Raw genomic sequence first — 16,886 nt, forward strand, 5'->3', positions numbered from 1 at the left:
CATCGCGTCCGCCAGGGCAGAAACCCACTACAGTTCCTATGCCCAGACCCAACCCAAACGAACCCTTAGACACTTTATTTCCGTCCCCACTTCGGGATTCAGAGGAGATACCATGGCACAGAATATGGGGAGCCGCTTTCCCAGAGGCTGCCCGGAGGGCCAGTGAGAGACAGGAGCCGTAAGGTATCTCTCTTCCTTTCCGCAAAAGACTGTTTCAAGGTGTGATGGGTTCTATAAAGCAAAGGACCCAAAAACACTAGCTGGCTGTGTTTTCTCATGAAGCTGTAGCCAATTCAGTAACCCACCAATTTGTATTTTCTTTCTTTCCTTCTCCTTTTCTGTCACTCTCATTACACTGAGATTACAACTCCAGCAAAGCGTGGGCAAACAAGTGTTGGCTCAAATTCTGTTTTCTAAGGAACTCGGGCAAAGAAAGAAATCGATAGCCTTATGTATACAAACAACAACCGATCAGTAGCTATAATGGAGAGGATCCATTTACAGTAACATCTGCTTCAGGATAAACTGCAAATGGGTCACAAATCTAAATGTAAAAAACAAAACCATAGAAATACTAGAAGAAAGCTTAGGTGAATTCTTTAAAACCAGGGAGTAGAAAGGCCTTCTTAATGTGACTGAGACTCTAGAAGTTGTAAAATAAAATATGGACACATCTGACTAGATACGTTTTTGTGCACCCACACAGATAACATAAGCCATTGGTCGGCAAACTGTGGTTCTTTGGCCCCTTGAGTGTGGCTCTTCCACAAAATACCATGGCCTGGGTGAGTCTATTTTGAAGAAGTTGCATTAGAAGATGTTTAAGTTTAAAAATTGTGGCTCTCAAAAGAAATTTCAATCATTGTACTGTTGATATTTGACTCTGTTGACTAATGAGTTTGCCGACCACTGACATAAACAAAGTCAAAATAGAATGAAAGACTAGGGGAAATTTTATATAACTTTTATCACAAAGGACTCACCACCTCCCAGTAATTGAGACTAAAAAGACCAATGATAAAGAAAGAACACACGTGTCACAGGAAAATAAACAAAAATATCAAGAAATGTTCAACCTCCCTCTGAATAAAGGAACTACAAATTATAATTCCACAGAAATACCACTTCTTATGATTGGGTGGCCGAAATCCCAAAGTTTGACAACACATTCTCTTGGCAAGGCACTATTTACATTGCTGGTAGGAATGCAAACGGACATTTGGTAATATCTACTCCATTTACAGATTCACAGACCCAGAAATCCCAGCTCTGGAAATCATACAGATTATATCTACACAAGAACAAGACGTCACATACAATATTATTAATTGTGGCAATGGTTGCAAATATCAAAAAGAGTGGAAACAACACAATAGTATCCAGTTGTCAAAAATGAAGGTCTCTGGTTATTGACATAGAGAGAATTCTAGAATTCTTTTTACTGAGAAATATTAAAAATATATATTATTTTTATGGATTTCAGAAAGAGGAAGTGAAAAGAAGAGGGAGAGAGAGAGAAACATCAATCATGAGAGAGAACCATTAATGGGCTGCCTCCTGCACGCCCCCTACTGGGGATGGAGCCCACAACTCGGGCATGTGGTCTGACCTCCTGGTTCATGGGTTGATGCTCAACCACTGCACCACACCAACCAGGCTTTGAGAACTCTTAAGATCTCTCTTAGCAACTTTCATATAGAAAGTTCAGTATTATTAAGCATAGTCACCATGCTGTACATTACATCCTAATGACTTATTTCATTACTACAATAGAACTTTGTATCTTTTAACCCACTTTACTCTTTTTTCTTTAATATATTTTATTGATTTTTTACAGAGTGGAAGGGAGAAGGACAGATAGTTAGAAACATTGATGAGAGACAAAAACTGATCAGCTACCTCCTGCACACCTCCTACTGCAACCAAGGTAAATGCCCTTGACCGGAATCGAACCTGGGATCCTTGAGTCCGCAGGCCGACGCTCTATCCAGTGAGCCAAACCGGTTAGGACTAACCCACTTTACTCTTTTGCCCACTCCCTATCTCCTACCTCTGGTGACCACTAATCTTTCCTCTGCATCTGAGTTGGTGTGCTCTTTTTTTTTTTTAGATTCCAGATATAAGTGAAATAATATTGTATTTGTCTTTCTCTGACTTATTTCACTTAGCGTAATACCCTCTAGGTCCACCCATGCTATTGCAAATGGCAGATTTTCATTATTTTTATGGATGAGTAATATTACATTGTACCATATACCAAAACTACTTTATCCGTCCATTCACTGGGGGACACTTAAGCTGCTTGCATGGCTTGGATATTATGGAAAATGTTACAATAAACATGAAAATCAAGAAGGTGGTCCCAGTGCCTGCAGCTGCAGAGAGAAAGGGAGGAGGAAGAAAGGGAGGAGGGAAGAAACTTATTTTTCACTATACACTTTAATATGCTTTGATTTTGAATCATGTGCCTGTATTTCTTAAAAATACACTCTCTCTGGGAACAAAGAAACTGTGTATGGAGGAAGAATTACTCAACAAAGGGTGTTAGATCAATTGATTAACTATACAATAAAGTTATACCCTCGCTTTACCTTACACTAATACAATTGCATCAGAGAAATAAAAGTGTTTTTAAAGTGAAACCATCTAAGGTAACCGTGGCTGTGCAAATCTGAAACTCCCACCGTGTCCTCTAAATATAACTCAGAGTGAGATCATCTAGAGGTCAAAAGCAAAGAACAGAAATGACTAAGTACCAAGGCGAAATAAAAGAATAAAACCAAGAGTTTAAGAGACTCAGAAAAAAAATGAGCTCTAGCCAGTTTGGCTCAGTGAATAGAGCGTCGGTCTGTAAGCTGAAGGGTCCCGATTTGATTCCAGTCAAGGGCACAAGCCAGGGTTGCGGGTTCGATCCCCAGTGTGGGGCGTGCAGGAGGCAGCCAATCAATGATGCTCTGTCATCATTGATGTTTCCATTTCTCTCTCCCTCTCCCTTCCTCTCTGAAATCAATATATATATATATATATATATATATATATATATATATATATATATTTTTTTTTTTTTTTTTTTTTTTTAAGCCATATACACTGAGTGCCCAGATTATTATGATCTCTGAACACATAATAATCTGGCCACTCAGTATGTGTATATATATCAGAGGCCTGGTACATGAATTCGTGCATGGGTGGGGTCCAGCCAGCCTGGCCAGGGAGAGGGGACATGGGTGGTTGGCCTGCCTGCCTGCTGGTCAAACTCCTGGTCAAGGGGACAATTTGCATATTAGCCTTTTATTATATAGCATATACACTGAGTGGCAAGATTATTATACATTCAGAGATCATCCTAATCTGGCAAATCAGTATATTTGTCAACAGGATTCTCATTTCAGCTGAAGAAATTCAGTTTCGTATAAAACAAAATGTCTCACTCTTGGAACTATTGACATTTTGGGCCAAATTCTTTGTGGTGGGGGCTGTCCTGTGCATTGTAGGGTGTTTAGCAACACCCCTTAGATGCCAATAGCTCCTGCCCATCAATTGTTCACAACAACAAAAATGTCCCCAGACATTGCCAGATGTCTCCTAGGGAGATAGGGTTGACATGTGTATACAAAAACATTATTTGTTTCCATTATCTGAAATAGAAACCTACCTTTTTGTTTTTGGCTAAATATGGCATCCCTACCTCGGAGGCAAATTCTGACACCCACTGAGAACTGCTGATCTAGATCCTCAAACAGACATCAGCAGACAACCACGCTTTTGCGAATGTGAAACCAGATTCGCAAAGCTCTTCCTCAAATACCGCAAATAGATTCCTTCCTTCTGCTTCGGGGTCTTCACACTTCCTGTCCCCTCTTTCTGGAGACCCGTTCTCCTAAAATGCCTGTATGAACGGGAGGGAGGAAGCCAGGATCCTACCCAACCCGCCAGGGGAGACTCTCAAAGGATGCTGGGCTATCCAGAGGAGATGGGCCGGCTGCTGCGAAGAGGAAACCATTCTTCGAAATGCAAAGCATGACATGAGGGCCGAACACAGGGTTGAACAGCACAATGTCTACCACTGAAGAGCAAACCATGAGCTCACAGCTGGACCTGAGAAATTATCTCTGAACAGTGACCAAAAGGACCCGAGGACAAGTAGGGGAGGTGGGGGGAGTTGGGACCTAGAGAATACTTCCAGGCTACCCCTGTGTTTCTATTGTCTGTCCACCCTGAGATCACACCCTGTGTAGCCGCCTCTAGTTCTGAGACTGGGACTCCACCAAATGCAACTCGAAGACTCCCCTTTGCTGCTGTCTTCCGGTTGGGTTCTGCTCATGGGAAACACTGGTAGAAGACTGATTTCAAGGCAAGGAAAAGGGAGAAGGGACTCTTAACACCCAACTGCATGTCTCAGTGGCAGAAGACAGCACCAGCTCCAGCTGCCAGCTTCCTTCAACAGGATCCTTCTGAGATACCAGTGCCAATGCAGAGCACCCTTCTGTTTAGGAGTTGGAGCAATAGATACATGGCTACAAGGACCCCACCTCCAAGCTCCTAGGTTTTCTGGTCGTACTATCCTTCAGCCTAATGCTTGAGTTGAGTTCTGACAATCGTAGCTGGTTTCTGTAGTTACTAATATTTGGTTGCCCCATTTTTGCTCTCTCAGCTTTCTGACACCTGTGTAAACCACACACGCTATTGAATTATCTCTGCTGAATGCTTAGTGTGGCTTCTGTTTTCCTGTCTGAAGCCTGGCTGATACGTGCGTTCGGTGCCAAAAGTAGTTCTAGCAAATAAACCTTTACAATGACCTTGCATAACAGACAAAGTAGAACACAGAGTAAAAGAACAGTACCAGAAATAAAGAAGGTGGTTTCATAATGCTGGCGTGGTTATTTCAGCAAGATAAAATAACAATCCTAACTGTGTATGGATCGCTCTCTTTTTTTTAATTTAATTTAATTTTTGTCTTTATTGTTTAAAGTATTACATATGTCTCTGTTTTCCGAGACATTGACCTCTCGTGGCCACTCCCACATCCTCCCTGCCCCCCCTCCCCCAGCACATGCCCTCACCCCCCTACTGTCTTTGTCCATTAGTTATACTTATTGTGTATGGAACTCTTGACAGAACTTCAAAATATATTAAGCAAAAACTGGTAAAACTTCAAGGTGAAATAGACAAATCCAATTACGATCTGAGATTTCAATACCCCTCTCTCAGTAATTGGTAAACCAAGAAGACAGAAGGAAGTAAACAAGGATATAGAACCGAATAACACTACTAACCAACTTGACCTAATTGATATTTATAGAACGCTCCACCCAACAACAACAAAATGTACATTCTTTTCAAGTGCACACAGAACATTTACCAAGATAGACCATATGCTAGGTCAAGTCTCAACAAATTTACAAAGATGAAAATCATACGAAGTATGTTGTTTAACCGCAATGAAATGAAATTAGAACTAAAAACCAAATATAACACATAGGTCACAGAAGAAATAACAAGGGAAATTGGAAAATATCTTGAAGTAAATAGAAATGAAAACACAACATACCAGAATTTGTGGAATGCCACTAAAGCAGTGCCAAGGGAGAAATTCATGGCACTAAATGGGAGATATCTATAATACTATCAACATACAATATATATTTTAGTTATTTTTCATAGCGCTAAATACCTATATTAGACAATAAGTAAGGTCTCAAATCAATGGCCTCAGGATCCACTTTCAGACAGAGCACTGGCTCTCATGTGGTCAAGGATAAGGGAAAGAAGACACTAAACACCATATATTCTATTATTCCCTTTTATGAAATTATCAGAAAATGCAAATCTAGAGACAGAAAACATATTAGCTCTTTCCTGGGGCTAGATGGGGGAGTGGGGATTGACTGAAAATAGGCCAAGGAAAACTTTGAGGGGGTAGAAACGGTGTAAAACTGTCCTGTTGTAATGGTTGCATAGCAATAGATTTACTAAAAAGCACCCAACTATACACTGAGTGGCCAGATTATTATGATCTTGGAATGCATAATCATCTAGCCTCTCAGAGCATATCCTATATAATAAAAGGCTAAAATGCAAATTGTCCCCTTCACCAGGAGTTTGACCAGCAGGCAGACCGGCCAACCACCCATGTCTCCTCCCCCTGGCCAGGCTGGCCGGACCCCACCCATGCACAAATTCATGCACCGGGCCTCTAACACACACACACACACACACACACACACGCACACGCACACGCACACGCACACGCACACTGAGTGGCCAGATTATTATGTGTTCAGAGATCATATTGTAATAATCTGGCCACTCAGTGTATATGTACAATAGATGACTTCTTAAGCACACATGTGTGCGTGCCTGTGTGTGTATATGTGTGTGTACCTCAATAAAGCTGTCTTTAAAAACCACTGGAGCCATGGCTGGTTTGGCTCAGTGGTTAGAACATCAGCCTGCAGAACGAAGGGTCCTGGGTTCGATACTGGCCAAGGGCACATGCCTGGGTTGTGGGCTTGATCCCCAGTAGGGGCATACAGGAGGCAGCTGATCAATGATTCTGATCATTGATATTTCTATCTATCTCTCTCCCTTCCTCTCTAAAATCAATTAAAAAAAAAAAATATATATATATATATATATATTTTTTTTTTAAACAGTTATACCAATCCTCTAACACAGCCACTATTAAAATACATAAATAAATAAATAAATAAATAGGTATAGCCAACATAGAAGATAAAATGGAATTACAAAATTTAAGTAATCCAAAACAGGACAGAAAAGAAGAAAAATTAAATAAATGAGATAACTAGCAAGACGGTAGAATGAAAATACAAAAGGAAAACCTAAAATTGAAGGGCATGCAGAGATTGAGAGAGAAGCTTTGGAAAACAGCCACTATCCTAAATACTGTAGAAAATGGAAGACAAAAGACATCTTTAAGGTGCTGAAAGAAAAAAAAAAGTCAACCCAGAATTTCATGCCCAGTGAAAATATTTTCAAAATAGGGATAATTCTCAGACAAACCATCATACTAAGAACATTCATTGCCAGCAGACAAACCACATGAAATATTAGAGGAAGTTCTTTAGGCAGAAGGAATATGACACCAGACAGAAACTTGAACCTACAAAAAATAAAGAATGCTAGAAATAGAATAAACAAAGGACAGTAAATTTGATTTTTTCCTTATTTTTAATTGCTTCAAAAGATAATCATCTAAACCAAAATTAATAGCAATCTGTCATGTATTTGTAGCATATGTAAAAATAAAATACATGACAACAATAGTCCAAAGAATATAAGGATAGAATTGGGAATGTACTGTTATAAGGTCTTCACACTGCTCATGAAGTGGTATATTATTTAAAGGAAGACTCCAATTAATTCAAAATGTATATTTTATGCTCCAGGGCAATTACTAAAAATGTTATAATTTATGTTTGTTGATAAAAGAGAATAATAAAAAAAAAAAGCTCAATTAACCTGATGAGGTAGAAATAGAACAAAAGAAACAAAGAACAGATAAAACAAATAGAAAACAGCTAGCATTGATAGATTTTAATATTTCAAAATTCACATTTTATGTGAATGAATACTCCAATTAAAATAAAGAGGGTAGAAATGCATAAGAAAGCAAGACCCAACTATATGCTGTGTATAAGAAACTCACATTAAATATAAAGACAGCCCTGACTGGTTTGGCTCAGTGGATAGACCGATAGAGCATCAGCTGCGGACTGAAAGGTCCCAGGTTCAATTCCAGTCAAGGGCATGTACCTTGGTTGCGGGCATATCCCCAGAAGGGGGTGTGCAGGAGGCAGCTGATCAATGTTTTTCTCTCTCATCGATGTTTCTAATTCTCTATCCCTCTCCCTTCCTCTCTGTAAAAAAATAAAATAAAAAAATAAATCAATAGAATATATTAAAATATATATATATATATAAACACATCTAAGTTAGAAGTAAAAGAATGAAAAAAGGTATACCATGCCAGCACACAGCATCAGGGATAAATACAAACATTAATTAATGAAAAAGTCCATTATTCAAGAAAATCTAATAATTCTAAATATCTTCAACTAACAACAGAACATCAAAATACATGATGCAAAACCAAATAGAGCCATGACCGGTTTGGCTCAGTGGATAGAGCATCAGCCTGCAGACTGAAGGGTCCCAGGTTCGATTCCAGTCAAGGGCATGTACCTTGGTTGCGGGCACATCCCAAGTGGGGGGTTGCAGGAGGTGGCTGATATCATAGATGTTTCTAACTCTCCCTCTCCCTTTCTGCGAAAAAGTCAATAAAATATATTTTTTTAAAACACACAAATAGAACTGAAAGGAGAAATGGACAAGTCCATAGTTATAGGGGGAAACTTTCACACCCCTCTCTCAATAATTGATAATAAAAATAAGCAGACAAAAATAGTGAGGATATAAAAGAACTAAACAACACTATCATTGGCAAATATGTTCTCCCATTCAATCAGTGCTTTGTGTCTTTCATTTTGTTGGTTTCCTTTGCTGTGCAAAAACATTTTAGTTTGATGTTATGAAAAGATGCTCAATGTCACTCATCATCAGAGAAACACAAACCACAATGAGGTACCACCTAACACCTGTCAGACTAGCTAGCATCAATAAATGAACAACTAACAAGTGCTAGCGAGGAAGTGGAGAAAAGGGAGCCCTCATGCACTGCTGATGAGAATGCAGACCGGTGCAGCACCTGAGGAAAGCAGTATGGAATTATCTCAAAAAATTAAAAATGGAACTACATTATGACTCAGTGATTCCATTTCTGGGAATGAATCCAAAGAAACACAAAACACACTGATTCAAAAGAATATTTGTACCCCTATGTTCACTGCAGTGTTATTTACAACAGCCAAGATCTGGAAACAGTCCAAGTGCCCATCAGTAGGTGAGTGGGGGGGAAAGCTTCATTTACATAAAGGAATATTACTCAGTGTAAAAACGAAGGACATCTTTCTTACCTTTGCAACAGCATGGATGGGCCTGGAGAGTATTACGCTAAGTGAAATAAGCCAGTCAGAGAAAGACAAATGCCATAGGATTTCACTTATATGTGGAATCTAATGAACAAAATAAACAAACCAAATAGAAACAGACTCAGAGATACAGAGAATAGACTGAATAGAGTGGCAGCTGTCAGAGGGGAGCTGTGTGAAAAAGGTGACGGGGTGGGGAGAGGTAAGAGAAGGTAAAGGGAGTATCAACGGTGATGGAAGACTTGGCTTGGGGTATTAAATATATAATATAATGTACAGATGATGTATTATAGAATTATACCTCTGAAACCTATGTAATATTGTTAACCAATGTCATCCTAATAAATTCAATTAAAAAGCACTATCAACCAACACGATCTAAGTAGCATTTATAGAATACTCCACACAAGAATAATACACATTTTTTTCAAGTGCACATGTAATATTCACCAAATGAAACTATATTGTGGGTCATAATATAAACGTAACAAATTCTAAAGACTAGAACTCATACAGTTTGTTCTGTAAATTCCATTAGACCATAATGGAATTTAACTAGAAATTAATAACAGAAAGATAGTCTAGAAAATCCACCAATATTTGAAAGTTAAAAATACTTATAAGCAATCCTTGGATCAAAGAGGAAATCTCAGAGGGACATTAAAGAATATGTCAAGCCCTGACTGGTTTGGCTCAATGGATAGAACGTTGGCCTGCGAACTGAAGGGTCCCATATTCGATTCTGGTCATCGTGGATGTTTCTATCTCTCTCCCTCTTCCTTCCTCTCTGAAATCAATGAAAAATGTATTTTTAAAAAATAATATGTTAAAGGAATTAAAATGAAAACATAATAGATCAGTATATCAAATTTTGTGGGATGCATCTAAAGCAGTGCTCAGAATGAAGTTTATAATAGTAAATGCTTATACTGGGGGAAAAATGCTTATATTGAAAAATAAGAAAGACCTCAAATCAGTCATTTAAGTTTCCCCCTAAAGAAACTAGATAAAGAAGAGATGCAATCAACCCCAAAACAATCACAAGAAAGTAAATAGTAAAGATAAGAGATAAATCAATAAAATTTAAAGCAGAAAATCAATAGAGAAGATCAATGAAACCAAAGGCTGGTTCTTAGATATCAGTGAAATTGATAGAAGTCTAGCCAAACGGTTCAGGGAAAAGAAAAAAAAAAGTAGAGAAGAAATAAACTACAGTGTCAGAAATGAAAGAGGAGCCATCACTACAGATTCTACAGACATTAAAGAATAATAAGGGAATATAATAAACATATTTGTGCCAATAAATGCAAGAACTGGATTAGAGAAAATCCTTGAAAAACATAAAACTACCAAAGCCCATTCAAGAAGCTATGGATAGCCTGGCCGGTGTAACTCAGAGGTTGAGTGTGGACCTAGGAACCAGGAGGTCATGATTTCATTCTAGGTCAGCGTACATGCCCAGGGTTTCAGAGTCAATCCCCAGTAGGGGGCGTGCAGAAGGCAGCCAATCTGATGATTCTCTCATCACTGATGTGTCTATCTCTCTCTCTCTCCCTCTCCCTTACTCTTTGAAATAAAAAAAAACATATTAAAATATGTTTTTAAAGAAGCTATGCATAGCCGGGACCGGTTTGGCTCAATGGATAGAGCATCGGCTTGGGGACTGAAGGGCCCCGGGTTCGATTCTGGTCAAGGGCATGTGCCTTGATTGCGGGCATATCCCCAGTAGGGGGTGTGCAAGAGGCAGCTGATCGATGACTCTCTCATCGATGTTTCTAGCTCTCTATCTCTCTCCTTTCCTCTCTGTACAAAATCAATAAAATATATTTTTTTTAAAAAAGAAGCTATGCATAACCTGAATAGCTCTATATCTGTTAAAGAAATAGAGATTATAGTTAATAATTGTCTCACAAAAAAAAGTGCAGGTCCAGATAATTTCAGTGGTGAATTTTTTTGTGAATCAATGGCACCCAAATAAATTCAATTTAAAAAAGTAATCTTGAAGAAAATTTTTAAAAGTAAATAAAAGCTCTGCTATAATAAACTTCTAATCCATTTCATTTGTTAAAAATGGTGACTTTAATCAAACATTTAAAGAAGAAGGAATACCGATTCTGCACAATATCTTTCAGAAAATAGAAGAGGTAAGAACATTTCTCTATATTCATTTTGAGGCGAGCATTATGCTAATATCAAAATCAGTCAAAAGATAACACAAAAGAGGAAAACTACAGACCCATATGCCTCATACACAAAGACATAAATGTCCTCAGCAAAATATTAGCAAATTAAATCCAGGAGTATATGCAAAGGATAATATATTACAACCCAGTGGAGCTTATCCCAGAAGTTCAAGGCTGGCTCAATATGCAAATTTCAGAATAATTCACCATAGTAACAGACAGAAAAAAAGCATATCAGCATTTTTATAGACGCAATTCATGATTTTTTTTAAAGTCTCGGCAAACTAGCAATACAAGGAAACTTGATAAAAAGTACCTTCAGCCCTGGCTGGTTTGGCTCAGTGGATAGAGTGTCAGCCTGTGGACTGAAGGGTCCCAGGTTCGATTTTGGTCAAGGGCATGTACCTTGGTTGAGGGCACATCCCCAGTAGGGGGTGTGCAGGAGGCAGCTGATCGATGTTTCTCTCTCATTGATATTTCTAACTCTCTATTCCTCTCCCTCTCCATTCCTCTCTGTGAAAAAAATCAATAAAATATATATTTTTTAAAAAGTAAAAGACTGAATGGTTTCCCAGTAAAATCAGGATAAAGGATGGCTGCTGACAACATTTCTGTGTAGCACAGACAGTACCACAGGTTCTAACTGTAAACAAGGCTACTAGAATTAGTGAGTTAGCAAGGTTGCAGAATACAAGGTTAATATATTATACAACAATCACCTGATAAAACTCCAAGCCACTATATGCACAGATTACATAGCGAGTGGGTTGGCTCCTCCACAATCTTTAAGGTATAAGAGTCCCAGCCATTCATTATCATCTTCCTCCTGAGTTATTTTGAAATGGTTCTCTCTCATTCTCTCTCTCGTTCCCCCTCTCTCTCTCTCTCTCTCTCTCTCTCTCTCTCTCTCTCTCTCCTCTCTCTAACTTGGCTGTAGTATTGGTGCTAGAATATACATAATATGGATCATTATTAGACCTCAACCAATCTTCTTTTCTCTCTTCCGCCTCTCCTCCCCTGTCGGATGTACTGTATGTATGCAGTCATAACCTTTGTATTAGTAGATTAGAAATCTACAAATCTGTTTTGTACTTTTATACTGATGGATACTTATGATCACAACTTTTACTAGATTACTGAATACATTTAGTTTTTTCAGGAAATAAAAAATCGACTGATAAACTAATTCTAGTATGTGCTGCCAAAGTGAGCACAATAAATTAATTCTAAAATTGATATAAAAAGACCAAGGACCTAGAATAGTTAAAACAACTTTCAAAAGTAAAGTTGGAGGGATAAAACTGCCTGGATTCAGGATTTGTTATAAAGGTATCGTCTTGAGATCAATGAACAGACTAGAGAATACACAGACCTACATTAGTATGACCAATTCATTCTTTTTAACAAAATTCCAACAGTAGAGGCTATTCATTATATGGTACTGGAAGAAATAAAATTGCTTTACAAGAAAATGAACAACATCAACCTCACAGCTTTTACAAAATTTAACTCAAATAGGTCACTGATCTAAATATAAAACTTTTAAGGGGGGGGAGGGGAATGAGAAGAGATTAACCAAAGAACTTACATGCATATATGCATTACCCATAGGCACAGACAATAGGGTGGTAAAGGCCTGGGGTGGGGCAGGAACCAGATGGAGAGGGGCAATGGGAGGGGAAAGGGTAGACATCTGTAATCTTCTCAACAATACAGATTTTAAAAACATAAGCATAGCCCTAGCCAGTTTGGCTCAGTGGATAGAGCATGGGCCTGCAGACTGAAGGGTCCCAGGTTCGATTCCTGTAAATGGCATGTACCTTGGTTGCAGGCTCAATCTCCAGTCCTGGTCTGGCATGAGCAGGAGGCAACCAATCTATGTTTCTCTCTCCCACCGATGCTTTTCTCCCTCTCCCTTCCACTCTAAAAATCAGTGAAAAAATATCCTCAGGTGAGGAGGAGGAGGAAGAGGCGAAGGAGGAAGAGGAGGAGAAAGAAATAACTAAATAACTAAATAAAACTTTTAGGGGGGAAACCGTAGGAGAAAAGTCTTCAGGGTCTAGGACTAGGCAAAGAGTTCTTAGATTTGACACTAAAAATATAATCCATAAAAGAACGTTTGATAAATTGGACTTGATCAAAATTTTCAAATCTTTGTTCTAGAAAAGATAGAATAAATAGGATGAAAAAACAAACTATAGCCTGGTGGGAAATATTTTCAAATTATATTGCCACAAAGAACTTGTACGCAGAGATAAAAAGACTTGGAAGACAGACTGGGATAAAATAAGTGCAGTCCTTAGCTTCGTGCCTGGCACATGCAAGCATTCAATAAATTTCAGTCATTATAATTGTATCATCATTGCTCTTTAAAATTGAGAAAAGGCAAATGTTCATCAACAGAGAAACTGTTAAATTCTGTTCCATCTACTACAAGGAATATTGAGCACTGGTTGAAGAGAATGCAGTAAATTTATATACTCTAATCTGGAGATGTCCAGTGTTGTGAAGAAAAAAAATATTGGTGGACAATTTTACAGCATGATCTCATGTGTGCAAAAAAGAAAATTATATCTTTGGGAGAAATTTTTCTAGGATGATACTCGCTAAACTGCTAACAGTTGTTATCCCTGGGGAAAGGGGTAGGATAAGGAGCGGTGCACAAAATAGGTAGCATATGGAGGGAAGCTAAAGAGGGCCTTTTACTTGTGGCTCTAGTTAGTCCTAGACTGGTTACCTTTTGACAAGGATCTAGTCCTATATTACTTGGTGAAACCAAGAAGACAAAAGCAAAGCATCAACCATCTTTTCAGAGAGCAGTGATAGAAATGACTTGCCTCATGGAGTCGGAGGGTGAGGCACGAGCTTACCTTGGACCGAAAGACTTAACTGAAAACAGACTCGGCTTCCATTTGTAAGTTAACAGACATTGCAGGCGTGCTGCTTGCCCTGGTTGTGCGACACACTCGCTTTGTTATGTGATATTGTGGTACAAATGGCAGATTGTGGCGTTATCGAGGTCAGGGAGCAAGCCTTTCTTCCTCTGGATCTCCAGCCCGTGCCACAGGGCCTGGCTCAGAGCTGGCGCTCAATTAAAAGGACATGACAAGATCTTAATTAAAGTTGGCTGTGAATAATAGCCCCGTTGAACTGACACGCGGTCGCCATCTAGTGGCCACCAGCGGTTCCTGCAGGGCTTAGAAATGAGAGGAAGGGGACTGAGGTGTATGTATGCTCCAGACACCTTGCAACAAAATAGCAGGACTAAGGCTATGACCCTAATGAAAAGACACCCCCAAGCCTGGGCTAAAAGGCTCAGGGTTACGTCTTTGGGTGTTGGTGACATGGCACTCTTGTGTCTTAAGTCTCTCCTCTATCACCACTCCATCCTCCCAATGCCGCAAACTGTCCAAAGTCCGCACTTGTCCCCCCTCCGTTCACCCCAAAAGAATGAAGCACGTCTGTTAAAAGGTAGAGGCCCTCACGCCTTCCCAGCGTTGATGAAATACTAAGCAACTTTCCTAAGCCAGTTTGGGCTGGACAAGATACAAAGCAGGACTGGGGGGGAAATAGTCCATCAACTTTGCCCTCCAGGTCCCCCATCTTTCTGCATCATCTACTGAAGAAAGGGGACACTCTGAAAATACCGAATACACCTCAAAACGCCTCCCATCCCCAAGGGCGGCCAGGAAACCACCCCAAGCCGGCCTGGTAAGCACCCCCCACTGGGACAAACTCACTTGGCCAGAAAGATCGCGGGGGGGGGGGGGGGGGGCGGCAGGTTTTCCTCTCTCGCCTCCTTTGAATATCAGTGAGTCTGCAAAACAGCTTCACTGTTGTTTTTGAGGGAAGCAGCTGGGTGGTTCAGAGGCTGCGAGATGTTGGACCTTGTGTTTGCGGACTTGGGGGGCTCAGAAAGAATCAAGAAGGGGCACCCTGGGAGGCCAGCTGAGAAATCCCCGAATGTATACATCGGATCTGGGACATCTGCGCGCTGAGCAGAACAACGTTCCCGCCAACTGTTGCTCAGCAGAATAAACAACAACAACAATAAATTAATTAATTAATTAAAGAAAAGAAAAGAAAGAAAAGAAACACCTTTCCGTAGACTCCCAAGAGGATACCGTCTAGCATAGGGTCAGGTGGGGAATGGGGCCTTATAGGATCAAGGGAGAGTATACATCCACGCTTCAAGTTCGCTTCTAATCCCACCTCCTCCACTTCCACACAGTATGTGCCTCATAAACGTAGCAAGGAAAACAGTGGGGGAATTGGCTGCAACTCGGACACCAGTTTGGGACGATGCCATACACAAGAGATTTGTGGGTGGGCTGCTGGGGAGCGGGGCAGACATGAGTGTGTGTGTGCGTGTATGTGCGTGCGTGTGTGTGTGTGTGTGTGTGTGTGTTGCTAGCACCCTGCTCCGGACTTGCAGAGAAATTGGGAATTCTGAACAACATGGATCCATCAGGCTACTCCCAGCCTAAAAAAAGCCAGCCCTGGTATCTATTTATATGCAAGTCCCTGAGGACTGAAGTGGCTCTTCCTAATGGATGAAGAACATTCAGTAGCAATCAAGTCTTGAAGGGGAATGTTTTTAAGACCTTATGCCGAGGGTGCTGATGGAGATAATGAGCGCCCGAGCGGTGCGCAGTGCATTTAACATGGTAATGGACTTGGGTAGATGTGCTGGTAGGGAGATGTGTCCTTCCCTTATTGCTCACTAGCAGAAGTCCACGGTTCCTGCTGGTACTGGGGCGGGGGGAAAGCGACGTGTCAGCATAAAGAAAAAGCTGAGAAGAGACAGCATGAGAAACGAGTTACACTCCGTGGAAGGTTCCAGATAGGAGTGTCCGATGACAACTACAGGGAGAGCACTCCTTACGGTCCAAGTGGAAGGCAGGCCCGGTCCCGCCGGGCTTCTCCCTACCCCCTGCCCTGTCCTCCTCGCCGGGCTTCTCCCTACCCCCTGCCCTGTCCTCCTCGCCGGGCAATGGGACTCGGGGCCACCCCTCTCTCTCTCCGGGGACGGGGGATTCAGTCGCGATGTCTCTCTCCCTCCGGCCGCTCGTGCACCGAGCCCGGCGCTGCAGCCCCAGCCCGCCTTCCTCCCCTCGGGTCCGCGGCGATCGGAGCTGCCGGCCCCGCGATCGCGAGTCCCCGGGCCCCTGCCCGCCGCCGGGACACTGGCTCGACGTGCGATTTCGCTTTCGGTGGATCGGCCTCGCCTGCAGCCCCGGGAGCTGGGAGCGGCTGCCGTTTGGGGCGCAGACAAGCCCGGGGCTCCCGGCGGCCACCCCGCGGGCGGGGACCCCGAGACGCGAGGGTGGGCGGCTGGCGCCCCTACTCACGTAGCGCTGCAGTTTCCTCTCGGGGGGCGACTTGACGAGCCAGCCGGTGCACACAGCGTCGCCCGCGCTCATCGTGGCCGCTGCCGCCGCCGCCGCCCCTTCCTCCAGCTGGGTCGGCCGGCCTCGGCAGGAGGAAGTCGGGCCAGGGATTCCGACGGGGCGGGCCCAGCGCCCGCCCGCCCGCCCAGCGCCGCCCCGTGCGGCCCCGCGACCCCCGCCTCCGGCCGCTCCCCCCCCCGCACCCCCCCCGCGGGGACGGGCGCCACCGCCCGCGGCGCGAGGCAGCGGGGGAAGCAGGCGGCTGAGCCCGGGGAGCCCCTTCGAGCAAGAGCCCAGCC

The 16,886-nt window shown here is 41.8% G+C and overlaps 1 protein-coding gene across 1 annotated transcript in view; it reads right to left on the bottom strand.

Moving 5' to 3' along the window:
- The window catches only part of GAB3 (GRB2 associated binding protein 3), a 78,458-nt gene extending 61,796 nt beyond the window's left edge, over nt 1-16,662 (bottom strand). The window contains exon 1 of the mRNA XM_036415820.2: nt 16,549-16,662. Coding sequence (XP_036271713.1) covers nt 16,549-16,620 — 72 coding nt within the window. The 5' untranslated portion in view covers nt 16,621-16,662. The remainder of the gene's footprint in view (nt 1-16,548) is intronic.
- Nucleotides 16,663-16,886: the final 224 nt, after the last annotated feature.

The sequence above is a fragment of the Pipistrellus kuhlii genome, unplaced genomic scaffold, assembly GCF_014108245.1.
Source record: "Pipistrellus kuhlii isolate mPipKuh1 unplaced genomic scaffold, mPipKuh1.p scaffold_m20_p_51, whole genome shotgun sequence".
Classification (NCBI taxonomy): domain Eukaryota; kingdom Metazoa; phylum Chordata; class Mammalia; order Chiroptera; family Vespertilionidae; genus Pipistrellus; species Pipistrellus kuhlii.